Source organism: Monodon monoceros, unplaced genomic scaffold (assembly GCF_005190385.1).
Source record: "Monodon monoceros isolate NGI ecotype Baffin Bay Population unplaced genomic scaffold, NGI_Narwhal_1 Super_Scaffold_15, whole genome shotgun sequence".
In the NCBI taxonomy this organism is placed as follows: domain Eukaryota; kingdom Metazoa; phylum Chordata; class Mammalia; order Artiodactyla; family Monodontidae; genus Monodon; species Monodon monoceros.
Genome location: NW_021703771.1, coordinates 43,441,533 through 43,469,388, shown reverse-complemented (window position 1 = coordinate 43,469,388; position 27,856 = coordinate 43,441,533). Strand labels below are relative to the sequence as shown.

The 27,856-nt window shown below is 41.4% G+C and overlaps 1 protein-coding gene and 1 pseudogene across 1 annotated transcript; one reads left to right on the top strand and one right to left on the bottom strand.

Annotated features, from left to right (window-relative positions):
• The first annotated feature begins 6,432 nt into the window (after positions 1-6,432).
• HS3ST5 (heparan sulfate-glucosamine 3-sulfotransferase 5) lies at positions 6,433-12,693 on the top strand. The gene is made up of 2 exons (XM_029224186.1): positions 6,433-6,572; positions 10,090-12,693. The coding sequence occupies exons 1-2, from the start codon at positions 6,466-6,468 to the stop codon at positions 11,018-11,020; spliced, it is 1,038 nt and encodes a 345-aa protein (XP_029080019.1). The 5' UTR covers positions 6,433-6,465; the 3' UTR covers positions 11,021-12,693.
• A 10,762-nt stretch (positions 12,694-23,455) lies between these two features.
• Positions 23,456-25,202, bottom strand: LOC114896327 (annotated as a pseudogene).
• Positions 25,203-27,856: the final 2,654 nt, after the last annotated feature.

Here is a 27,856-nt window from a genome sequence, read left to right as displayed (position 1 = left end):
AATCTGTTCATCTCTCTGCTCTTCGGTTTCCATCAGAAAAAATAATAAAACGGATAATACCTCACAGGTCTGTTGTATTATGTGAGATAATAAATGTGAAAGAAAGTAACAGAGAGACTAGGGCTCAATAAATGTGGTTCCTGTCCACCCCATAAGGCCATTGCCCAGGATAAATGAGCTAATACTCAATAGACTGTTGTGATTTCCTTGGAATAATTCTGCTATATAAGTTCAGTTGTTTTTAATGAACTTTGCTGATGTTGTTTCTGTTATCATTTTTATTGGTACCAGGGACTTGCAGCAACCGTGTCTACAAGCCTTTGAAGAGCACTTGAACATATCTTTATGATTATTATTTTTGAATTCCCTTATTTCTTTGTGTCAGCTTGGGAATCATTTCTTTCTTTGCTTAGCGCTGCTTTGGAGAAACAGCCAGATGTGTGTACAATTTGTCGTTTCTGGCCACATACTCTGTTATTTAGATACTCAGCTTTGTTCAGCTAAGATACCGTGTCTATTAAAGCTTTCATAGTCTGGAGAAACTATAATTGTGCTGTTCTTGGCACACAAAATGAAAGAGACTGGGAGATTAAAAACTGGAGATAAAGGAGGGCTTAAATGTCACTGTAGGTCTTTAACTTTTTTTTAATAAAAAGAAATAATAAATTTTTTAAACCTTTAATTTTACATAAATTGCCTATTACCAGTATGACTGCTCTGATGAAAGATTATTAAACTATCCATTAAAGCTGGCATAGCTAAAGGGAAGGGACTTTGGGGTTGGAGAAGCAGTTAACCTTTTCCCCAATTTAATAGCATTGTCTGTAAGGGTTAGATGGTATGGCTTCTCTGTGACTTGTACTCCTAGACCAAGACCTGCAACTCCCAGCTTTTAAGACTCCATTGTGGCAGATGCTTGAGCACTTCGTGATGTCATAGAAAACCAAAGAGGCATCTTGAATGTTAAATTTGCCAAGTACGTTTGGTTTTCCTTTTTTTTAAAATAAATTTATTTGTTTATTTTTGGCTGCATTGGGTCTTCGTCGCTGCACGCAGGCTTCCTCTAGTTGCGGCAAGAGGGGGCTACTCTTTGTTGTGGTGCACGGGCTTCTCACTGAAGTGGCTTCTCTTGTTGCGGAGCACGGGCTCTAGGCGCACGGGCTTCAGTAGTTGTGGCACGTGGGTTCAGTAGCTGTGGCACGTGGGCTCAGTAGTTGTGGTGCACGGGCTTAGTTGCTCCACGGCATGTGGGATCTTCCTGGACCAGGGATCGAACCTGTGTCCCCTGCATTGGCAGGTGGATTCTTAACCACTGTGCCACCAGGGAAGTCCACCTTTGGTTTTCCTTGAGCAAGGTTTATTCTGCGGCTGCTCTAATACTATCTCTTAGCACATGGTCTGAGTGATTACAAAGCAGAACGAGATTTCACTTCCTGTGTCCCAGAGAGCCTTATTAGAAACTGCAACCTTGGCCCCCCTCACTTCTCAAAAATTCCAAGAGATTTCGACTTAAGATAAGTGTTAACTTTTTGTTTGTTTGTAATTGTGCCATCTTGCTTTGAACAGCAATTATAGTGTGTGTTAGCATTTTAATGTTTAACAGGAATTTCCATTGAAAGTTATTTATATAAAAGTGGATTTAGTGTTTTGCAATCCAGTTACACTATTAATGAGAACTGCATTTATTTTATTCTTTTCTTGTTAAAGTATTACCCTCCCAAAGATACTAATTCTGCTTCATTTTTGTGAAGTGCCCAAATGTAAAGTTCTATTCCACAGTATCTTACTCAAGGCTCCTGTCATAACACCCCTGTGAGACAAACATTATTATCTTAATTTTACAGGTGAGGATACCAAAACTCAGAAACTTTCAGTTACAAAACTAAACAAAAATGTGACTCAAGGGCTTTGACTCCCAATCCAATGGTCTTTGTACTTCACCCTGTACAACTTGTTCATATTAGTTGAGGTCTCAAATAAATTAAAAAATCTTAGTTTTCCTCAGTGTCCTAGTGGGCATAAAGATGCTTTGGAGGGCATAATGGACTTTCCATAAGTGGACGAGGCAGTGTAAAGAGCTAGGCCAGCCCTGCAAACAAAAGCCTGGAGAAATCAGGATTCCCAAAGAGAGAAAACCCCAGTGGGTGTATTTAAGTCATCTCAGCCATAAAGAAGCTGGGCCGGCAGCAGCAACTTATCCCACAGAGGAAAACCTTCATGGTGATAACTGGGCTTATCACAAAGGAAGAGTCTGTGGGTGGAGCATTGGAGTCTTCGAGACTGAGCGACATTCAGTGGCAGCAGAAGAAGTAATGACCCCATATTCAGTCAGGTTTAATAATCTAATGTTTACCAGATGATATGTGCGTTGCAATAGAGAACTGGAGAACTTTGCCATGATATTCTCCTAAATCTTGGGCTACTTCCCCAGCAGGCTTCACATCCTTAGTCGCTTTTTTCGTCTCTTTCCTGCCTGCTCATTCAAGCAGAATTCAGCTGTGAGATGGCTTCATAGCTTCACTCACCCCATGCAGGTAAATGTCTCCCAAGTTTTATCCCTAAACCCAGCTATGACCCTTTGGTCCCATAATTATCTACACAAGGGACCTGACCCATTACTACCTACCAACGGGAAGAGTGTTGGGATTTTTTCCCCCCAAATTCCACCTCCACCAGGACCACCCTCCCCAGGAAGATATCAGTGGAATCTGGGAGTATTAAAGGAGGAGAGATAGGAAAGACATTCCAGGCCAGTGAGGAAACTGACAAGAGCATAGAGATGAGAGCGCAGGGGTATGGGGAGCCATGAAGAGGCCGACCTGACAGGCATGGGTCTGGTGTTGGTGAGTAATAAGAGGGAAGAAGCCAACTGCCCAAGCTGGGACCTCAGAAGGAAGGGCCTGGGCTGGCAAAGGGAAGAGATTGGACTTGATCTAGTGAACAACTGAAAACAGATGACTGACAAAATAAGTTGTGTTAGGAAGATTAATCAGACTGTCTGGACCATAGGAAACGAACACAGAGACACACCCAGATGTTAAGAAACAAGGGAGGCACTAAGTGCCTGGACAAGACAAGGAGAGAAGAAATTAAGGAGAGTTTACTGACCGTGGTGACCAAAGAGAAAAAAGATAATAGAAAACGATTTGGAGTTTTGTGCATCATTCCCTCCACTGTAAAAATACAGACACAAGATTAATACAGACCTGTTGAGTTGGAATCTCTGAGTAGGGGGGGGCAGGTGTGTGTTCTCTAAAGACTCTGCAAGTTCAACGTGGGGAACCACCAGCCTGTGGAGCAAAGCAGTCAGATTCCAGGCAGACTGCCTTTCAGTTAGTCTTCTCGGATTTCTCAGTCAGCGGGCTTAGCCCATTGCTAGGAGGTGTGATGGAACACGCAGGAGGCAGCAGCTAACGCTAGTGCAACACTTCTGAACACTGGACTCCTAACTGAGGTCCTAACTACAAGAACAAGAATTCAGGAGAGGAGGGAGTGGACCATGGACTAGGGCATCAGCTGGAGAGCCCTTCCTAGAGGAACTGGGACATGGCCCAGACCTTGAAGAATGGCTGAGCTGTAGCTGCAGACAGACAGGTGGATCAGGGAGCTGGCGAAAGCAGACTAAGCATCATGCGGTATAGTTTTGAATGGGGAGCGTGGGTGCTACGTTTAGGTAGCAGAGGAGGCCAGGTGATCCCCAGCCTCCCTCCAAGTTGCTCTTCTATATGAGGCCAGTGACCCTCATTGGGGCCACGGGCAAGCACATTTTTACCTTTGCTTTTCCCATCTCTCCCATTTGTAGCTGGCCCTCTTCAACCACATCCTAGCTTTTACTCTCTCATACTGTTTGTGAGCACACATTAAATTCATTTACACTAAGATATAATGACACATAATCCCTTATGTTAGCCTGGCATATTAATAAGCCTTTGTGTAGTGATGTCACTTGTAGAACCCTTACTTCATTCTCGTTATAGCCCTATGGAGTGGGGAAGTTAGAGATTGTCCCCATTTTACAGAGAAGGAAAAAAGGTTCAGAGAATCTAAACAGCCACTGCAAGATCACTAAGGGGAGAATTTCAATAGGGGACTTGAACACAGGTTTCTTTCTGCCACCCTGTTCCACATCTTGCTGCAGTATTTGCATTTCAACAGGGATCAGAGCCCTGTGCTGAAGGTAGGTGGCTCTGAGGACTTCAGACATCGACCCAGAGATAGGAGAAGATTGATTCTTTCAGTGGAGCCCTGAGTCATGCTACATAAGTTACTGCCTTTGCCTCCACATTACCTGCAAGTTGTGTGATCACAGGCAAGTTAGAGAAAATTGCCTGAGCTTCACTCTACCTGTTTTTGAAATGGAAATAACTGTATCTGCCTAGTACGATTCTTCTGACAATTTCCTGAAATACCACCTGGATAATGTCCTTGTCACACAGTCGGTCTCAACAAACCTCCTTTTCTCTCCCCCTTTTCTTCCCCTTTTTATCTACACACAAGGCAGGCCATGCTAAGCTAGAACCCCAGCCTCACCCAGTCCCTACAAAGACGTTTCCTGTCGCCTCTCCTTTGCTTTTGCTCTTAGCCCTTCCTCTTCTCCGCTAAATCCCCGTGTCCAACCACACCAACCCTCCTTCGCTTCTCAAACTAGCCAAGCTTTCTCCCTGCGCAGTACTTTTGCACACACTGGTTAGTCTGGCTGAAACCCACCTTGCCTTCCTCCGGCCCTCCTTGGTCCTTGTGCTCCAGGCGTAAGCCCAAATGTCACTTCTTCAAGAAGGACGGAAGTAGCTTCCTCCTGTATTCTTTCTCACTGCATCCTGTACTTTTCCTCTGTTATTACAATTTGTAGGTACATGTGAATCCTACATTTACCGGTTTAGTTTCTGTCTTCTCCACGAGACTATAGCCTCCCACGTTGGCCACTATCTCTGGGGCACCCGGTACAGAATCTAAAACCTAAGTCACGTTCCATAAATATTTGTGGGCTGTGTGTTGGGTGAATGCTGCTCTTCTCTCTCCCTTTTGGGGTGACCTCCTACAGCCTCCTCAGCAAATCATATACTACATACCACCAAACAGCATTCCCATCGAGCCCACATACCTGACCATCTCCTTCATTTTCTTTTCCCAACAGTTATTCATACATTATCACGAATGAGGTGGTGTTCTCTGATTGTTTCATGATTCTCTAATCACATCGTCAGTTTTCCAAGGGCTAAAACTCTTTAAGGATCTTTTTTGGGATCCCCCATAAACCTAGTAGAATAGCTGGAAATGCTATCAGTGCTCAGTATTTCCTGATGAATGAGTGAATCAACCCATCAATCCTAGTATAATCCTTTTTTGTACAGAGAATATCTTCACTTAGCAAATAGGGAGAGACTATTGCATCAAAACAATCTCTAACCACGACCCATTGCTGTTGTCCCTCTTCTGGGGTTACCATTTTGACTTAGAATGCGAAGCAAACAATCTTATCTTGAAAGGGGGATTGGATTTGTATTTAATAAGAGAGACTGAATTGGAAGCTTGCATTTTTTCCCAAAATTTAATAACAGCACTAGTAAAGCCTTACACTCCTCAGCTGGCCTTATTTCAGGTATAAGAGTACAGAGCTTCCGGGTAAGCTTCTGTCTTGATGTTAGAGCGAGGTCCATAACACCAACCCTGTTTAAATTCATTGAGAGCCAGGAGGGGGTCACATAGCAGGGCATCTAGTCGGAGCATGTTTTCAGAATCAGTCAGTCCAATCCAGGCCTGGGCAGAGGAGATGAAGGGAAACATCTGGTTACTGAGAGCCACTGTCCCCAAACATTTGAGATCCTGATAGCTACCACTGATGACCTCAGTTAGCAAAGACATAGCTTTTGATCTTACCCCCTTCCTCCGCTCACAACTAGAACGAAACGAAACAAAAAACATATCAGTAAAGCATGTCATTGTTATGCCCCAAATACTAACTTACTGAAGGGGGATTTCAATTGCTACCTTCATCCCATTATACTGACGTAGAACCTTTAGTTTACTGGTTGCCCGGCTGCTAAACCTCAGGTTGCTCCGTTGCTCATTTTATCAGTATTCTTTGAATGATTAACAACAAAAACATATATATATTTACATATATATGCATTTATGTATGCATTTAAAATTATATATGCATTTTAGTGTACTTTGACAGTTGCCCAGCAAGTTCTGTCTAGTTAGTGTCTTCCCTCTGGTTTAGTATTTGATCTTATAACACAGAGCAGGGAAAGGTAGGTAAGTTTTGCTAAATAGCTGTTGTCCATGAACGCTGTCAAGGCTGGTATGACATCTGTTCTTTGTGTGACATCACTTTATCCCCTGTATTCCCACCCCTGCTTGGCTTTGTGACAATCAACAGAGCCAGTAAGAGATGACTGCTGATGAGTCCCCTTCTATCCCCATCTCTCAGGCTGCAGAAGTCCTGAAGGTTGATGGAGGGCCATGCTATTCAAACAGCAGGCATGGCTGAGACAGAAGCTCCTGGTGCTGGGAAGCCTTGCCGTTGGGAGTCTCCTGTATCTAGTCGCCAGAGTTGGGAGCTTGGATAGGTAGGTGATTAAACACATACTTATGCCTGTATGACTTTAAATGTCTCTTGATTTCAACTTCCTTAGGACATAATTTTAAATCTATCCATTTGTTTTCCTCCTTCAAGATTCCCAAGAAGCATGTTTTTCTGCAGTATTGATTTTGATTTATTGAGCCTTTAAAAGAAAGAGATCCAAGTTGCTCAAACCAAGGTGTTCATCAAGATCCATTTGTATTCTGTGTGTGTTGTTTGCTTTCAGAGAAGGGATAAAGCCATGTACAGTAAAAATGTCATTTACTATAGCTCTGTGTGCATCTGGTTGTTGACCTCTAGCCGTAGCAAAATAGTGATGATGTATTTATGTATCTACATTTTGAACTTTATAAGTGGGCAATTAATGTGCTACCAAGAGAGTTAAAATTATGTATGAGACTGTAAAGGAGCTCATCAGGTTTGGAATCCATTGCCCTGGAAGGATGGCTGCAGGGGGAGTTTTAACTATGTTAATTAGCTCTGGTTTCCAGGAGCTGAACATACCAGACAGGGAGTCTGTCGCTCAGAGTAATGGCCCAGAAAGCAGTGGAAAGTTCACAGAGAGGAAATTTACAGAACTAGTGTTTGGCTCTAAATAAGCCAACAGTTGAGAGAGGTACTAGACCTGCAGAAGTCCAGCAGTGTCACCTGGCTTCAGCTTGAATGCCACTGGACTGTCCCACATCCGGTATGATTAGAAAGGGTAGAGAAGTTAATTTCTGAAATTTGAAGCTTCCTTTTTTGCCCTTTAAAATTAATTCTTGCTCTTGAAAAACTGATGTATGCTCCCCATGAATTCAATTCCCATTTTCTATAAAAGTGTAGCCACACATTAAAATAAAAATATCTTCCTTACAGTTTTTCTTTTCTAATCTATAGATCTTATCACAGAAATATTTAACAAATAATATAACAGTGGTCTTTGCTTTCCTTCAGCCAGTATTAATTTTGACTGATAAAATGAACCCCTTTAATGCTTTTCAATTCAAAATTCCTAAGTAAACTTCCTACTCACTGTGGGAAACAGTATAACCCAGAGCTTATCACTGACTCCGAGTAGTTCCCTAAAGTAGGACTTGTTATTAGTGAAGAGCCTTGAGGTGGTACCATTGTCCTATGTCCATAATGGAACTTTTATATCAAGTTCTTCCCAATACCTTTAGTTTGCTTCTAATCATTTGCTTTATTGAGTAATTGATCTAACAATCATTAACATATTAGTTATTTAGTTGATAACTCTTTTCATTGTTAACCTGGTCTCTAGTCTCTAATGGGGTAGCTTTTATAAGGAATTGGATTGCTTGGGGGGCTTTCTCAAAACCTCTCACTTGAGAGTTTGAGCAGATTGTCTAAAATTGACACATGCTGACACAGACCTGTCCTTTAGAAACTGAAGACCCTGCTCTCTGGGCGGGAGGCTGAGCTCAATTACTTCTACTGTCCCTTCCAATCCTAAAATTTCATGTTTTTTAGTCTGGGGTCCATGCCTACTCTTTAGGGAGTGGAAATAATATGATATTTTTTCCTATCTTGAGTTAGGGAGTCCAAAAAGCAATTGTTCTGCAGGGAACGAGCTCCCATGGTAGAAGGTAAATAAAGGAAAGAAGGAAAATGACCTTTTCTAGAAGTAGAGAAATTCCTTTCGAGCTCAGACAGGGCAGACACTGTTTCAGCCTCTCTCAGCCTGGGTTCTGTGAGAGAATCAAGTCCTACAGCAAAGAATTTGATTGACTGTTTCCTCAGTTCTCCCAAGGACAGCATCATTCAAGATGCCTGGGAGAGAAGTCCATCCATTGCATTCAATGGATGCCTTAAGGGATTAGGGTTTAATTCTCAACCGGAGCCCAGCAAGAGCTAAAAGATGAATTTGTGACATCCCAATCAACGTCACAATTGAAAACATACTTTGACTATGTACGTGTTGCTCCTTATATATCTTCCATTTAGAGCTCTAACATATTAATCCTATTAACAAATTTATGAAAACAAAACTCATGTTTCTCTAAAATATTAACTGTGATTAACCCTGTTTTTTATAGTATGCCATATTTTTATGTTTTCCACAATGAGCATAAGTTGTTTTTAGAATCATAAAAAACCCACAAAAAAGGTAAAATATCTTCCTATATTTCCTTAAGCATTATGATAGCTGTTTAAACATTGCATAGGCCGAGCCCCTTCCCCTCAGTTCTGCAAAATGCCTTGGCATGACCTTGAGGTTTTTCCCTTCTCCCTTTAATTGTAAACATTACAGAAGATAAGAAAGGTACAGTGGGGTCTCTTGGGAAAAGCAAGAGACAGCCTCATTTGCCACAGAGAGGGGAGCACAGACTCCAAATTATTAGGGCAACTAGAAGCTTCATTTGGAGGAATTGGTTTAACAGCCATTTCGACTAATACTATACCCTTTAACAAGAAAGCAAAAATACCTTCTCAGATAAACTTAGGAAAGTTATAATGAATTCAGTTCAATTGCAGACTATACCCCAAAGGAAATTCAATTTACTAACCATATAAATTGGCCACACCAAATTAAATAGTCACTCCAGCCTAATATCACTGTGATTGTTACCACAACTTTCTCTGTGAAAAAAAGTAGTGGTGCTTTTTCACTGCTTAGGGCAATGTTGAAGTGGAAATCCTCCTTTCTGGCTCCATCCTTTGCTTTGCTTCTTTCATGAGTTTGAGTCCCGGATTTAAATGGGCTTGACAATGAGGACCTGAGGTTTCTGACACTGCCAGAGTCTTGTTGATTTCTGGTCCCAGGTGTGGTAGGTGATATACAGCACTTGCTGTTGGCATTCGGTTTGCTCCTGTGTTCAGCAAAGTAAAAACATAAGCCTAACCTTTTTAGATAGAAAGAGAAAGAGAAGCAGAAGAAATATGTACTCTTCTAGCTGTCCCCAAGGCCAAAAGCAGAAATTCTCATATAATGGAAAGCTCAGCAAGTGCCAAGATTGGAATTTTGCAGGTTGATGACGCAAATAGCCGAGGGCAGAGACTGGGACCTCTTTTCAGATTATATCTCAAAAGATTTTTCAGAGTCATATGAGTGCAGCTGAGCTGCAAGAAAATAATACCACATGAAACCCACAAAAGGGCCTCCTAGCTGCCCTTTAGCCTCCCAACTGAAGATTCTAATCTTCCGTCTTTCGTATTTTCTAAATGATGTTAACTGGTGGGCTGCTAAAAGGCTATTAGTATGGTTGGTGTCACTTGCCTGTCCTGTACTGTGAACGTCAGTACACGCTATAGTCAATTAAGAGCTTGGTGAATAAGAATTTTAAGAAACACTAATAAAAATATTCCATCAATTATGTGTGCTTCATTTAATACAGAGTTGCTTAAAATAAAATTTCCCAAACATATGTTCATTGTGGATTGCAGTAGGCAGGGAGCAGTGGTTTTATTTATGCATTTTAAGTCTTACTCTCACTGGGGAACCAGAGAAATGAGAAATTAGTTGCAGTGAGCTCCTTAGAGCATCTCTCTGTTGCTTACAGGCTACAACCCATTTGCCCCATCGAAGGCCGGTTCGGAGCCCGTGGTCAGGCTGAATTCCCCCTGCGCGCCCTGCAGTTTAAGCGTGGCTTGCTGCACGAGTTTCGGAAGGGCAACTCTTCCAAGGAGCAGGTACGCCTTCATGACCTGGTCCAGCAGCTCCCCAAGGCCATTATCATCGGGGTGAGGAAAGGAGGCACCAGGGCCCTGCTTGAGATGCTGAACCTCCATCCGGCAGTGGTCAAAGCCTCTCAAGAAATCCACTTTTTTGACAATGATGAGAATTATGCCAAGGGTATTGAGTGGTATAGGAAAAAGATGCCTTTTTCCTACCCTCAGCAAATCACAATTGAAAAGAGCCCAGCATATTTTATCACGGAGGAAGTTCCAGAAAGGATTTACAAAATGAACTCGTCTATCAAGTTGTTGATCATTGTCAGGGAGCCAACCACAAGAGCTATTTCTGATTACACTCAGGTGCTAGAGGGGAAGGAGAGGAAGAATAAAACCTATTACAAGTTTGAGAAGCTGGCTATAGACCCTAATACCTGCGAAGTGAACACAAAGTACAAGGCAGTAAGAACCAGCGTCTACACCAAACATCTGGAACGGTGGTTGAAGTACTTTCCAATTGAGCAATTTCACATCGTCGATGGAGATCGCCTCATCACGGAACCCCTGCCAGAACTTCAACTCGTGGAGAAGTTCCTAAATCTTCCCCCGAGGATAAGTCAATACAATTTGTATTTCAATGCTACCAGAGGGTTTTACTGCTTGCGATTTAACATTATCTTTAATAAGTGCCTGGCGGGCAGCAAGGGGCGCATTCATCCAGAGGTGGACCCCTCTGTCATTACCAAATTGCGCAAATTCTTTCACCCTTTCAATCAAAAATTTTACCAGATCACTGGGAGGACATTGAACTGGCCCTAAAATAATGTCATACAACACTATGTGTTGTGCCTGGGGACACACAATGTCTCGTCTGGATTAAAATATGCACTTTTCCTATAGACACAACTGTCCAAGTCATTTTTCCATGTATACTTGTACATACGCAGTGTGTGACCAAATATAAGATCAGCTCTTTTTCTACTGAAAATTTACAAAAACAAAAACAAAAAACAAACCAATTTGCTGTCTACATAGTTGCATCTTTTATGCTATTTACAAAAAGAAGAGGTGGTGGTACTGGGGGAAAGTGACTTCAGCTATTCTCAAAGAGTTAGTCTTCCTTTGAGTCAGAATTTGTCGCCTGCCATTTTCAAAGATTTAAGCCAAAAGATTAACATGTGAAAATGTACCAATGGCTGTGAAGTTTCAGGAAGTAGAGGATTCGGTTATGCATTCTTTTCTAAGGGAAAGCTGACTCTTTAATTCAGATGCTGAATTGATGCCATGAAAACAGAAAATACTATTTTCTTATTATTTAAAAAAATGTCTTATCTCATAAAATTGACATCGTTCCGAAGTTCCTGTGGTGATTTTGCACTATCGTTTTCTCATATGGACCATGGTGTCACTTGTAGCATGTCAGTCACACATCGGAAAGTCAAGTCCTTTTACTTCCGTGTTCTATGTCAACAAAGAGAAATGTCGTGTACCTAGTGTATATAGCTGTGAATACTGGTTTCACACTAAGTAATTCTATTTTGTAAACTTAATATGGCTATTTAATTTATCGTGAACATTAAATTTATTGTGGTATTTAAAAAATGGAATGGATTAAAATTACTCTATGTGCAATTTTTTTTTTACTCATTTTGTTTTATGTGCCCCTTGCTGGCTCCCAAAGTCAAAGCTGTTTATGTGCACATGAGAGCACTTGGAAAGATGCACTTCTCCGTTGGATTTCTGTACCCTTGCGATATGAAGCAAGGTTGGATATATTTTTTAAAAATATCTCAACCATCTGGAAATCTAGTATAACAGCCACCTCAAAGAGCACTTGTGCTTCTCTGCTACAACCTTGTAACAATTAACTTACTTGCAGTTGCTCCTGGTGCTAGGAGACAGACAAGAAATACTTTAATATAATCAAGGCATAGAAGAATCACAGTTTTATACGAACCTCTAATCAAAGTCAGACCAATAGAGAAATTAAATAAAATAAGATTAGAAAACTTGTGTAGCCTCTGTACTGAAAGCTGCTGATGCTTCCGCAAACTCTCAGAACTCCCTCTTTGAGATGAAACTACATCAGCCTGCTCAGGAATGATCAAATTACGTAGTGTTGCTATTACTAACATAAACATATGGCTCAGATTTCCATCCAGAGAAATTAATGCTAAATTGGGTGCTTGCTAACATCAGATAGCCTGTACTGTTCTGCATTTATAGATGCTTAAATATAGTTTGGAAAACCTTGGAAAGAGGTATCAACAGAAAAAATAATAATAATAAGATGGATTTTTCACAATCATGGTTGCTTATCCAGTGGAAGATGTTTAAGCGAGTTTTGTTCACATTGAGAGTGCCTAGCAAATAACAGTGGATTCCCTTTTGATTGTACTAAGTGTTGATTTTCTCCATGAGTTGTTCATCCTGTCCAGTGATTGATGGTGAACTTTTCTAAATAAATAGCCCTTTGCCCTTCATTGTCGGTATATGTTGCTTCTCAAGCTTCAGCCTTGGTAATCATCTCTACCGTTTCAATTAGCATTGGTGCTGTTTTCTCAGCATGGAACAGGCATGACACCAGCACATGCTTAGAGGCCAGCTTCTCACTGACTGCACAGTGAGTCTGGAGTGAGAGTCTTGGGTCTAAATGTCAATCACTCTCATCTAAGCCGTGAAGGAAATCAAACATAAGGAACTTAGCATCAGACTTCTCTATGCCTCAACTCTCAGCTAACCGTCAGAGTAAACTGAATACTACACTCAAGGACATAATCAACACATTATCATTAATTTTATTATAAATCTTCCTAGAGCACTCTACAGCTAATACAGTTTTATACCAGTAACTGTCAAAGTATGCTCGACTGGAACACTGACGTTTCAAAAACTCAGCCTAGGTATTCCACCAGTAAAACTGAAAAATAGCAATCTTTTCCTAGACTCATAGAGAAATTTTTAAAAGTAATGAATAGAAATGTTTCAGTGATAATCTTTTATAGTCCAAATTTTTCTTCAACTTTGCTGCTGCTACCAAGAGTATATATCAGAGTTGATTCTAAGATTCTATTTGACTTGTGCTGTCTTTTATAATTTGTTGCTTTTAGCTCAGTAAGCAAGTATTTCTTCATCACATGCAGAAAAAAAAAGTGTTGCAGTTTCCAGTTGTTAAATAAGTTTGAGAGTTGTTTTAGACCTTGGGGCCTCCTCACAGATACCTAAAACAGGACACCTGGCCTAGGAGGATGTTTTTAGAGGCAGGTTTCATTTCACTGAAAAAAAAACAAACATAAAACAAAACAAAAAAACAGTCACAGCCACTGCTGATTGAACTAGGTAGAAATAAAAATGCTACGACCTTAATAGCACACTCCACTGGAGGTTTCAAACCTCCTTGTTTAGAAAATGTTTCCTGTTGTCATCAGACAGGTAACCGACCTCTAGAGGAATCTACAGCTCATCACAATAGATCCACTAGGATTCTCTTTAGTAAGTTATTCCTTTTACATCATGAAAACTTTGCATTTCTTCCAGAGGCTTGGTGGCACCATACGGTTTTGTGAAACAGTTCCAGCTGCAAAGAGTAAAAAACTGTTTAAGCAACGGTGAGGTTTCTGCTGGATTGTAAAGCTGAAACGACACCATTTTGGAAGCCAGGGAATTCCAATTATAATTGTACAAACAGGAACAGGAGTCCCAAGGGAGTGAGAGAGAGTAGGGAACAGAGAGAAAAGGAGACATGCAAACCCATAGACAGACATCATATTCCAAGCCCATCTTGTAGTCACCTGAAATCACCTCACAAAAACCTTCAACTGATGAAGGTATTAATTTTTCCCACTAATTACACTGTAGTATAGGAAAAAATCTAAGACATCAGGGTCTTTAGGTGATGTGTGATAAAGCAAAGGCATGTAAATCCATTGTAATCACATCTGATCTTAGATTTGGTACCTGTTATGTTGATGGACCAGCAGTTGCCAGAACAGTTTCCACTAAAGCTGATGGAGCCTTGTGAGAGCACTGCTTGGGGTGCTGCCCCTGGAACAAGGGCCCTGCTGGAGGACAAGCTCCAGGACCGGTGAAAAACTCCTGGGATGTGCTAAGGGAAGGTAAGAACCAAGGACAAGTGCAGCCCCAAATCCAGTCCTACCAATGAGCTTGTGCTTTGTCCAGTTATCAGTCTGCTAAATTGGATTGTCTTCATAAGCTTAATTTGAGAATTTTCCATGGATGGAAAATTTCAAATGATCGTAAATCGTGTCTGCCTGCTGAAGCCTTTTGTACTCTTTTCACACACTCAGCAGCCATTTTCCACTTATGAAAACAGACACAGTCTAAGCAGAAAAGAAAACTTTGCTGAAAACATTCCCTCTAAAAATGACTAAATACAGCAAAATCTTAGCAATTCAGGCTAACAAGGTGAAAATATTTTAAAGCAAATTCATTGCAATTATTCCCAAGTAGGCAAAGTACCAAACTATACTAACAGTGCATTGATAAATAAATATCTAATTGCACCAGCTTTACAAAATAAAAGCCTCTTAATTGGCATATTGTTTTCCTAAATGGGTGTTACTTCAAGTATTTCAAAACAGTCTGTCCTCTTAAGTAGGTTACTCAGGCCCCCTCGTATCTGTTTATGAATTTTTATAGCAAACTTTTCTTTTACAGCTAGTGCAAGGATGAAATTTAGTCCGAAATATGATCATTTGGTAAGGTCCTAATAAATTATACCTTATGATACATCTTACAAGAACAATTTCTTTATGTTTTATGCTTTTAAAGATTTATTTCCAATTACATTTTATCGTAACTTTAAGGAATAAGAGTGCTATTTCATAATGATTAGAAGTGGATTGGTGCATTGAAAAGGCAGAACTGAACTGAGAGCAATATGCATTTCCCACAGAAAGCACCTGATTGGTATTCCAAGAACAAGTGTCTGTTATTTAGAGTCAGCTCAGTCGAAAACCAATAGCCTTTCAATCATATCAAGGAGGCAGCAGCATGCTTGGTACCTCATCGGGCTAGTTCCATCACGTCTGAATTTGTGAACCATATCAGTCTACCAGGTCTTGGGGAGCTGTTGGTGAAAGGGTTTATTGTTTCTAAACATACATGTCATTCCCCTTTAAAAACAGTCCACCAAGAAGGTGAGTTGCTCCCAGAAGATTGGTAACATCATTTCAAAGAGCTGGCTCACCTCCAACCTTTCTAAATGCGCACAGCTTTGCTTTACATTACCTTTTCTTTAACGGCACCAGAGAACAATCTTTAAGACCAACTGCAAAACTGCCTGTTTCTTTGGTAAGGCCACGTGGATGGCATCCTCCATCTCTGGCTCATTTTTTCCAGGAATGAGGCAAAGGTGTCCTTTCAAAGACAGTTCTCTGGGTATGCTGACCATGGAAGAGTCATACTCTCTCCTTGCCACCAAGCTTCTGGCTATAGGTCCACCCATCCTGAGACTTATATCAGGAGATACAGGAAAAAGAAGGAAACTGAACACAACATTCTCCTGTAAGTACTGTAACGTTTTCAAAAGTGTTTAGGAAATAGATTTGTTTCATTGAACACAAAGGAAATATAAGCTAAATGTAAGTGAAATGGGCAAGTCAGTTCATCTCTTTGGGCTTGAGCTTTCTATTAAATAAAATAGGAGCATCAGATTAGGGGATGTTTAAGCTCTTTCAAGATAACATCATACCATCAGATGAAAACGATTACTGGAGCATGCTTTTGACAGTGAATGTCACGGAGTTGAGGGCATGAAGGCGGAGAGGAAAGAGGGGTTAGACTCAATGTACTTAGCTGTTCCTGTGCGTAGAATCTCTCCCAAAAGTTTCATATCTATGGTTTTTCTTTAAGGGATATTCTTTTTCACTTTTCCCTTGTAACTGAATTTTCTTTCTATTCAACCTTATTCTTGGCTTTGGCTTCCATTTTGCCTGTCACTTCCTGCATTAATTAACTTTTGTTGTATAACAGACCACCCTCAAAACATCCTGATTAGCTCAGGATTCTGTTTCTTATCTGGGCAGTCCTTCTGGTCTGGCCCAGCTGGGCTCCACACTGCTGGCCTTCCTCATGCACCTGTGGTTTCTGGCAGGTCATCTGGTGACTGGATGATCTAAGGTGATCACTCTTAAATGTTGGTGGCTTGTGCAGTTGATCGATTGGTGCTACTTGCCAATACTGACTATTGGCTCAATGACAAAGGTGCCTGGGTTACATGTGTCTCACCTCTTAGTAGACTCACTCGGGTGTCTTCATGGTAGTCAGAGGGGTGTAAAGAATAGCAAGAGATGGCAAATCCCAACATGCAAGCATTCTTCAAGCACCTGTTTGCATCCTGTTTGTTATTTCTCATTGGCCAGAGTATGCCACATGGTCAAGCCCATAGTCAGCGTGAGAGGGGATGACACAAAAGTGTGTATGGGACAGAAAATTATCGTGGCCATTTCTGCAAATATGGACCACATCTCTCAACCGTGATTCTATCACAGTGAAAGTTATAACAATTATAGTAATAATTCACAAAACAACTTTATCTTCCTCCATTCCTGAAGAAACATAATGATAATAAGAAGGGTGATAGGCAGAATAACGCCCTCCTTCCAAAGACATATACATCCTAACCTCAGGAACCTGTGAATATGTTACCTTACATGGCAAAAGGGACTTTGTAGATGTGATGAAGTGAAGGACTTCGAGATGGGGAGAGCTTCCTGGATTATCTGGGTGGGCCCAATGTAACCACAGGGTCCTTAAAGGTAGGAGAGAGAAAGAGAAAAGGGGACAGTCAGAGAGATGATGATAATGGAAAAATGGGTTTAGACTTTGGGGACCTTCAGAGAGATGCAGCATTGCTGGCTTTGAAGATGGAGAGAGGTGGCCACAAGACAAGGAATATAGGCAACTTTAAGAAGCTGGAAAAAGCAAGGAAATAGTTTTCCCTAGATCCTCCGGAAGGAAACATAGCCCTGCCAACACCTTAATTTTAGCCCAGGGAAACTTGTGTTGGACTTTTAAATGTACAGAAATGTGAAAGAATAAGTTTTTGTTGTTTTAAGTCGCTAAGTTTGTGGTAAGTTGTTCTAGGAGCCTTAGAAAATGAGTGCAAGAAATCAGGGGAAACAGAGCACTCAGCAAATGCTGGTGTGTTTAATTAGCTTATTCTCCTCCAGCATCACAGGGTGAGGGAGCAATAGCCGTCAGTCACAAAGGGCATTTCCAAACAAAGCAAGCAGAAGTCCTGAAGCATAGGACCTGAAGGGTAGCGCCCCTGCAAGTTCCCAAAGGTGAATGCAGGCAGAGTGACCCTCAAGGAGATAATTCCCTGGTCATTGAAACACAGAGTAAGTCTCATTTCTTCTGGGACACCTCCACTGAAGCCCAACAGGTAAGAAACAGTTTAATGGTAAATTGCAGATAACTTTACGGCAAGGTCTAGATTATGTGACATTTAAAAGTATCTTTAACATTTTGGTTTTCACGCTGAAAAACTAAAACATATTCGGTCTTCTTAAAAGTCCATAAAATCTATCCTCGATCCAAAATATCTGAAGTCTCCAAAGATCAGAGCCAGGAGCCTTATTTTAGATTGGTCCCAGGATCTCTTCCAGATGGCCTTGGAAATTGTCCGGTGAGGAAAACAACCTGAGATTCTTTCTCCTGACCTTAATGAAATTCAGAGGCATTTATTGATCACCTAATATGTCCTAGCTTCTGAAAGATTTACCAAACAATTACTAAAGGTCACTAGGAAAGCCAGAGTTAGAGGTGTGACTAGAATACAGCCCTCCAGAATTCCAGCCACTTGTCAAGAAAAGTCTCTAAATGGTTCTATTTATTATTTATGTCTACCTACTTCCTAAAAGGATTTGAGGTGGCAATTTTCTAATTAAAATTTGTTGCTAATCTCTTTCTAATCTTGTTTTATTGGCTGCATTTCAACCCTCTTGTACTTAATCAACCTTGAATGGTAACGTGTATTGAGTCTGTATAAAAATATGAATTAGCGTTAAAATTAAAATGTACACACATTTAGTACACATGTAATATTTATGGACATATTTGTATTTGTAAGCTTGTTGAAAGAAGCTAATTATAATAGTTCATTATGGGACTAATCAAAACCATTCTTTTGTTAGTGATTATCTGTCAAATTTGCACAGCTGCCGTCTAAAAATTACATTCCAAAGGTGTCACAGTCCAGCCAAACACAGTGAGTGCACATAAAGAAAAGGAAAATTCAATAAATTAATATTTCAGAAGCACATTAACTGATCTGGAAACAAATATTTTGATAAAAGAATACAATTTGCCTAATTAAAGTGTCATTACATATAGTATAAGTTTCAGTGGTAAAAAATATATGTTTATTTGTCTTGCTAATTCAAGGATTTTGAAGGTGCTCACATGGAAAATATTATACCTGCCACCATTGTGTGCTGTGCATGTGGACACGTGTGTATGTGCGTGCATGCGTGTGTGTGGTTCTTGACAATTCTATAACAGTGTCTCATCCTCATGTGATTATCACATTACTCTTCAGCTTGATCATCACAAGTCTTCCACCTTGGAATTGTATCAGGTTTCTCTGAAAGCACAGTAATAATCATTAATGTTAATAATGAAAATAATTATATGATAACAGTATAATTAATAACGAAAGAGTGATTCATTCACTCAATCCACAAAGGTTAATTGAACACCTATCACTAGATTCTGAGTTATTTTTCATTATTTATTTATTTATTTTTGGCCGCGCTGGGTCTTCGTTGCTGCGCGTGGGCTTTCCCTAGTTGTGGCGAGCGGGGGCTACTCTTCATTGCAGTGCACGGGCTTCTGATTGTGGTGGCTTCTCTAGTTGCGAAGCATGGGTTCTAGGCATGTGGGCTTCAGTAGTTGTGGCTCGCAGGCCCCAGAACACAGGCTCAGTAGTTGTGGCGCACGGGCTTAGTTGCTCCGCGGCATGTGGGATCTTCCCGGACCAGAGATCGAGCCCGTGTCCCCTGCATTGACAGGCGGATTCTTAACCACTGCACCACCAGGGAGGCCCCATTTTTATTACTTTTAAATTTAAACATAAATTTAAGAACAATGTGTTTACTTGGTATTATTATCTGCATCTATTGTGCTTGAGGCACTAATTTTAAATTGTGTGAAATTAGTAAGTACAAACCTCCAAGCCTAAAACTCTGAGAGTATGGCATTGATAACTCTCTCTGGGAAACAACACTGAAAATAAAAGGTTTTTGAGGTGAGGGGCCAGAATCATGACAGAATAGCCCCGGTGCTCTGCATGGGAAAGAGTCACGTCATGGGAAAGACTGCAAAGGGACCAGACACCCACTGACCATTATCTGTGTTTATACCCACAGAATGACCAGCTGACTTCAGTTACACAAACCCTTAATTTGGATAGAGTTTGTTGAAATTGGTCAAATTGGTGACTACGTGATTGTCCTCAAAAAAAGTTACTTCAATCTTTCCAATTTCTCCTTCAAACAATATCTTTGAAATATTTGGAGAAAACTTAACAACTCTTTATGTGAAATTACTTCTTTCTCCATCCCTTTGGCTGACTCATGCCCAACATGGGCCCTGGCCCCTGCAACGTGCTCTCAGAGCATTCAGGAACCCTCAACAGCTCCTTAGCTCTGCTGACACACAGCCAGCCAGCACCACAGGGCACCGTCAGGAGTGGCTGTCTGTCAGTACTGCAGCCAACCCTGCTGGGCACTGTGGCTTCCCAGCTGGCATTGCCACCATCTCCACTTCCCCAAAGACCTATGGCAATGTATGTATGGGTATGCGTGGTGTGTGTGTGTGGAAGGGGCGGAGCCGGGGGGAGATCCTGTCTCTCCTTATGTTATACTCCCTTTTAAAAAGTACAAAAGCCATCCTATGTAGATACCAAAAAAGGTGCCCCTTCCACTCTGTGTTCAGAATCCACCCTCTCCATAAGGTCAGGCTAGAGTGGAAGACAAATCTGAGTAACAGACACCATGGTAAACTCAGAATCTCATAATAGGTGTTCAATAAACCTTTGTGGATTGAACAGATTAATGACTTTTTCCTTATGATGATGGAGACTTTACTGCTGGATTAAGCTTGTCTGCCTGTCTCTTTCTTCCCTTAGAATGGGACCTCTGCGCAGGAGATTCTAAAGTCCTTTATGCAAATAGATCTCTGGTGGCCAACCCACCATACAGCCAGACATGTTCCCCAGCAATGGACATAATGCAGGCTTTTGCTGGGCTCCTGAACGCCCATTATACTTTTAATGCATTGTAAGATACAGATGCTAAGAACCAAGGGCTAGCTTCAGACTCTACACTTCAAAGACCTTTTCATGCCAGGAACCAGCATGACAGTTTAAATCACTTCTCTCCTTTATGTCTCATAATATATGACAGTGACGCAGCAGATGTCAACTGCTATTTATATGAGTCCTGGCCCCTCAATGACATGGATCTCTAAATTTTCTCTATTAAACTGTTAAATTTTACACTTAATTTAGCATAAAGTAAAATTGTGAATTTCAAAAATAATGACCGAAACAATAAACTAATTTCCACTTTCATCACAGTGAACCATGCTCTGAATATCACTGTTTAGGGTTTTACAGTGTTAAAGGTGAACACCTTAGTTCACTAATGGTATAGAAGTACGTACAGCTCATTGTTGTCGTTTTTAATTACACTTCTACCTCTTTTTCATGTTAACACATCTTAGCCTGAGAATGTGCAGACGCAATACGGTGGACTCAAAGAGAAGTAGACCGTTCATAGGCCACAAAGACACTAGAAAAAAACAGGAATCTTCGTATACACAATAACTCTCCAGTCACAGAGTAGAACAAACACCCACTTTTATTTGTTTTGACACATTTAGGAAATCATTATTAGATATTAATTAATGAATGATTAAAGCTAATTATTTGATGAAGGCTCCATATGTCCAAATAAAACAACCAGACCATGGATGATCTACTTATTTCTACTCTAATAGTGGAAGTCCCTGCAAATTGAAATTGTCATTCCCTGAATCTAGTTGATTCTTGCGTCTCAGTTGAATGGTTACAACATATAGACACAGGCAAATCTTTTAGGAACACACTTTGATGCATGAATGATTTTGGAAAATTCAGCAAGTGAAGAGGCAGCAGCTGTGAATACATGAACAGTCTTGAACTGAGTATCCACCTGTCAATAGAATTACACCTGTCAGGGCAGGATGGTAATATGGTTAACATCTACCCACTGGGCTGCTTATTTCAGTATCTCACAGCTAATTCTGGCAGAGACTCAAAAGAAATGTTTCTGCCAGTTCCTACCCCTCAGGTTGCAGATAAGCAGCCCAGGTGGAGAACCATTATTCTCTATTCTAAAATGTAGGTGTCGACTTTATTGTCTTAGTAAACGCAGCATCATTAAGAGAATGGTGTCTTTGGGACTTCACCGGCAGTGCAGTGGTTGAGACACCGTGCTTCCAGTGCACGGGGCACAGGTTCTATCCCTGGTCGGGAAACTAAGACCCCACATGCCGTGGGGCCAGGAAATTAAAAACAGAGAGAGAGAGAATGGTGTCTTTGTTTAACATTTCTTCTCATTGTAAGCAACTATAGGACAAGTATTGTCATCGACATTTCCCTTTCCCTTGAAGGCCACAGACTCACACTTTGTACCATAGTAAATAAGTAAAAAAATTTTTTTCAAATGAAAAAATTATAACTATTTATTTATTTATTTAAATAATATCAAGAATCTTGAAAATTAATTATTTGCTGAAAAATAGCTTCTCATGCACGATACCACTCAGAGCCCACCAAATATGGATGATCGTAGATACGTGCATTTAGTGTAGGACCCATCACAGTGGGTGCAGGGAGGGCCATTTGCTCCAAGACTCACATTGACGAAGAGGTCACAGTTGGACTGGTGACATTACCTCCAAATGACATTAGACTACTGTTCCTGAAAAACTCTGACTTATTTTTTGACATTTTTTTTCCAGACCACCTTTTATTACATGAGAAAAGCAACATTAGGCACTAGATCTTGCAAAATATGTTCTGACCAACTCTAAACTTTCTGAAATTAAATATGTGTAACCACTGTAAGGTTTTTAGTGAACAAAACAGTTAAATACAAACTTTCATTTGCAAAATAGATTACTGTGTAACTGGCAACCTCAGAGCCAAGTGCTAACTTTTCTTGCACAGATTTCAGCGGCAGTGGAATGGGGAGATGTAAATCCTAATGAGTACCAAACTTAATTCTGGCTTTATATATAGAAAGAAACTTTGAGGAAAAATACCTTTAAATTGAATAGTATCTTTTGAAATAAACAGCTCAGTCCAGCACTTACATATGTGAGGTTTATACTCAACCAGATCTGGGATGAAAATGAAGATTTAGGGTTTACAGTGACTTTAAATCCAGTTTCAAGAGTAGCCAAGTCACCTCATTTCCAGAAAGGGAAGTCTCTTTAGGATGACCACGACACTCTTCTGAAGACACTTGGATAGCCAGAGTTCCTTGGCCACAGTTCTACTTTTCCACGACACCGTGCCAATGCTGTAGTGTGGAACTTCCTCTGAAAGGCAGAGCCCTACACCACAGCGCTTCTCCTGGCATTTTCAAGCCTCAAAAGAAGAAAGACCTCCTGCTTCAAGTCTGCAGTTATGGCTCCGGCTAGAGAAGTTAATTAACCCTTCCCCTCCCCACTGCTTTCCCTCCTGATCTCCAGCAGGGAGTGGCAGCTTAACATTCCTTTCAGAAATAAATAGTTCAAATGAGTAATTTAGAGTTAACTTTAAAAGAGCGGCAGAAAACAGCCACTGACCATTATGTTTGCAAATGAGTGAGAGAATGAATACACGTGAACAAACACACAGAAGAATAAAGTAGAATAAATCGTTTCCCACGTTCATAGGGAAAAAAAATCTTAAAAAAAAGTATTAATTAGCATTTGTTCTTGTGTGGGTAGAGAGTCCAGGGCTCTGAGCAGGCATGGCCTTATAAACAGGTTTGCTATAAACAGGGTTGCAAGCAGCCCTCCGCACACCAAGTCAGGACTAGGGTGCAGAGGGGGGCCTTCATGCACTTCTGACAGCTCAGTACCTGTGGGAGAACAGAGGTGATGCAGGGACTTTTTAACCCACAATGCATGAGGTATAGGGAAACGTCCATCCGTGAAAGAACCAACAGCAGCTGGAGGGACAGCGGCAGGGCGTTCTCACAGCAACTGCTGATGAAGGATTTCCCACACCATCTTCTTCCGGAACAGAGGCATCTGGTGCTGAGTAAATATGATGGGTTTGTCCCTAGAGATATAATCTGCATATTTACAAGTAAACATTCCACAATCACTCCCATTCAACTGTTGAGGAATCTCATGTGCCTTCATGTGGTAGTGGGTCCACTCTAAAACATTCAGGTCAATATTTCTTTTGGTCTTACTTTCATCCTGTAAGTACTGAAGGAGAATCTCACAGATCCTGTGGCCCTTTTGTCCCATAGAATCCAGATATTTAAGACACGTTTTTCTTAGGTCTGTAACTACCAGGCTCCAATGTACCTTCCGATGAATAGGCACCAGAATAAGTTCTTGTTCAAAGAGACTGACCCCTTTGGTCCATCTTTTCACTGCTTGGTAACACCCAGACTTTAATTTTGGATAAAAGAAAGTACTGAATGCATAAAGTGCTAGATACCCTTGTTTTTTATTTCTTTCCACCAGGAGATTCATGTAAAAATTAATGACTTCATCATTGAGCCAGTGATAGTTCTTCAAGGTCTGGATATCTCCTCGAGTGATTCGTAATTTGAAAGCACTATTTAGGATCTCATCCTGTGGGCCATGGCCTAGAGCATTACTGATTTCCTTTTCCATGTCCTCTTAAGTTCAAGAAGATCATACGTCCTTTTATCCCTCTCTTTGCTTGAGCAATTTTTTTCTTTTGTCTCAAGTATTGACATCTTCCTCCTGAGTAAGCCATTGTTTCCACTGCCCAGGCGGAGTCGGGCTGACACTTCTTCAGATAGGTCAGGTTCCAGCTGGAGTCCCCTCCTACCTTCATTTTCAAGTCTGATTCCAACTGTCTTCTCTGTATCAGAAATTTTCCCCTTTGAACACCTCTTTTCGCTTCTCACTGACCATAGAGGTCCCCTTGTTTCAAACAACTCTATATTGTTTTGGAACAAACTGAGTTGTTTTGACTCCATGCCTTTGCTCTTGCCCCCAGCCTTTGGTCTTTAATGTGTCTATCTGACTTCTTTGAAAACTATGATGAGTTGAAGTTACAGGAGGAACAGAGTTTCCATGACCACCTTCTTTAAGTCACTCTAATAACCTTCGGTATTTCTCTTTCCTCTTTTTGAACACCCTCCTCCACAGTACAGTGGGGACGCCTCAGACCCTTGCCACCCTCTTCAGAAATCATCTGTTACAACCTGTTCCTGAGACTTACACGTTAAGGAACTCTCCAGATTGCCTTTGCTATGGCGACGGCCACCTGGTCTTCTATTACAGGCTTCTGAGCTCAAAGTAAAACCAAAGGAAGGCAGGACTCTGCATGGCTGATCTCGAGTTACTGTCACTCTGATCTTTGGATGGTCACTTATTCCATTAGGAGATTTATTACCCAGTTTCAGCATGTTGTTCCAGGATCCAGAACCTGTCAGTTCAGAAGATGAAGAGTTCGAAAATACCTTTCCTGAAGGAACCACATTCCATGTTCCATTACAAGCAGAAGTTACCACGGGCTTTGTGGTCAGCTGGAATGGGAATCCAAATAAGCTGGCAGCATTGTAGAGACTGTTTTTCACCCAGTGAATAAAGCAATCTAATCTCGGTTTTTGGCTGTTATTTCATCAGCGTCCACTGTAGAAAACAGAGTGAGTCACTCCTGCCTGGGTCTCGTCTGCCAGTTGGTGCCTTTGATGTCCTGTCGTCCACAGTAGAGGCATGGACCACTGCCCATCCACTGACCAAGGAGTGGGATTATCCTTAACCCCAAATCCACTACTGCCAGAGCCATTCTCAGACCCAGGAACTCTTCACTGGAGGCCCAGAAGAGAATCCCCAAATCACACAGAGTACAAGGATATTGAGATTTCTGCCCTTGGTTTGGATAACTTGCACCCATGTACTGCCAGAGGAGCACAACCTCATTGCTTCAGTTTTCATAGGGTATCCTAACTGGTTATCCTAGTTTTCCAAAAAGTATTTTTTGACATATTTTGTTAATACACCCAAAACCTCAGAAAATGGTGGTAGGCCCCTCGACCTATGAGAGACAACAATCTCAGACTCCTGGACCTAAACTCAGGCACCACAGGAGCAGCAGGATGGAAGGGGTGTCCCTTTAGCCTATTCACTTTGCTTGTCCTAGTCAATTTGGTTGAGAAACAATAGCATGGGATCCACAGGCCTGCAGGAGAATGCACTTTCTTTCCAGCAGGGCAAGTGCTAGGAGGGAGAGTGCTAGCAGGGAAAAAAAGTACAGGAACACTAACCCATATTCCCATGGAAATGCTCTGGTTTCAACATTCCTTTTGAAAAGCATAGCTTCTCTAGTAAGTTGGTCACACTCCAAGAGGAATTAAGCTTGAAAGATAACAGAACTTCAAAAGTCAGATTGAAAAGACCAGACCCGAGGCTGTGAAAGGCATTCAGAAGAGAGAAGCGTTTTAACTCAGCTTTCAAAGCATGTTCTCCCTCCTCTTTGAAAATTTCTGACACTCTCAGAGTTGCTGAAGATTTTCCCACCCGAGACATCTTTCATCAGGAAACCATGAAATAACAAAAATCTCTCTCCAGGTAGAATAGGAGGAAAATGTGAAAGTAAGTTCAAGTAAGTTGCTGCTTGTTCTGCTTATTCTTGAGCCTAACACGTCATCTCCAAGAAAGTTACTAGGGTCTTACTTATCTCACTGCAAATTAGCAGGATGCACATCCTACTGTGAGTGGAACTGAGGCCCCAAACACGTGGCCCCCAACAGGAAGCAGAGGTCTTGGCAGGTTGCCAGAAATGTGTCTCCATGACCCATTTGCCAGGGGGTGGCCAAAAACCAGAAGGGAAAAAATAGGCAGTAGGAATAAAAGGTGTATAAACACATCTCAACACTTACATTCCTGCCTTTTTCAGGCTACTTCCTTTACCCAGAATCCTCTGTTCTGTGTTTACCTGGGTAACCTCTGCTGACCCTTCATGGCTCAACTGAGAATCATCCCAGTTACGACTATGTGCCAGGCCCAATGCTAGGCACAAGGAACATGACAGTGCACAATGCAAGATGCCTACCCTCAAGGAGCTGTGTGCCAGGCTCACAAGTGGGCATGGTGAACAATGTACAAGGAAAGCAATTATCCTAAGCTCATTGCTTGCCACAAAGGATGAACCAGTGTAAAAGATGCCTACGCTCAAGGAGCACTTAGATTCAATGCTGGGCAAATGGAAAACAACAGTGCACAAGACACCTACCTCCAAGGAGCTGAGGGCAGGCTGAGCTTTGAGCACAAGGAGCTTGACAGTGCATGATGCAAGGTGCCTTCCCACAGAGGTTGAGTGCCAGCCTCGGTACTGGACCCAAGAAGCACAACAGTGCAGAATGAAATGAGCTTACCTGGAGGGAATGAGAGTCCAGGCTCAGTGCTGGACACAAGGAGCATAGCAGTGCACAGTCCAAGGTTCCTATTCATTGTAGATGTGTGCCAGGCTCCATATGGGCAAAATGGACATCATGGCGTACTATACAATGTACAGCAACGCAACTGGGTAAAGGAACCTTCCTTGAACCCCTTGGCCTGGTATTTGCTCCTACACCCTCCATTTATACCCTGATAAACATCACTTTTGAGTGAAATATTTACAGTGTTTATTTCCCCCATGGACAACAGGCATAGTGAGGGCATCAATTAGACTTTGTCTGTGTTCCCCAGCACTAAGCACAGTGACCTCAAAAAACCCAAACCACCACCGGCAGTGATAACAGACATATATGGCACTGAACCAAATTACTGAAGTTCCGTTCAAAACAATGCCAAAGAAGTTACAGGGAAACATTTTGCTTACTGTATTCTAGTTAGTATTTTTACATCAGTGTTCATGAGTGTTACTGGTCTTCGGTACTCTTGCCTTATAGTATCTTTAACTGGCTTATGTATCAGTGTCAAACTTGTTCATAAAAGAAGTGAGGAAGTTTTCCTTCCCATTCCATGTTCTAGAACATGTGTCAGCACATTTTTTCTCTAATGGGTTGATAGTAAATGATAGTAAACACTTTAGGCGATGTGGTCCATATGGTCTCTGTGTTGCAGCTACAGTTATCCTTTAGTATCCATGGGGGATTGATTCCAGGCTCCCCACAGAAACCAAAATCCAAGGATGCTCAAGTCCCTTATATAAAATGGCATAGAACAGTTGTACCCCAGCATGTATCCATGCGTTCTCTATCCATGGATACAGAGGGCTGTGTGTACTCAACTCGGCCAGAAAGCAGCCATAAACAATAAGGAAACAAGTGGGAGTGACTGTGTTCCAATTAAACTTTATACGCAAAAACAGGTGGCGGGGCTTCCCTGGTGGCCCAGTGGTTGAGAGTCCGCCTGCCGATGCAGGGGACACGGGTTCGT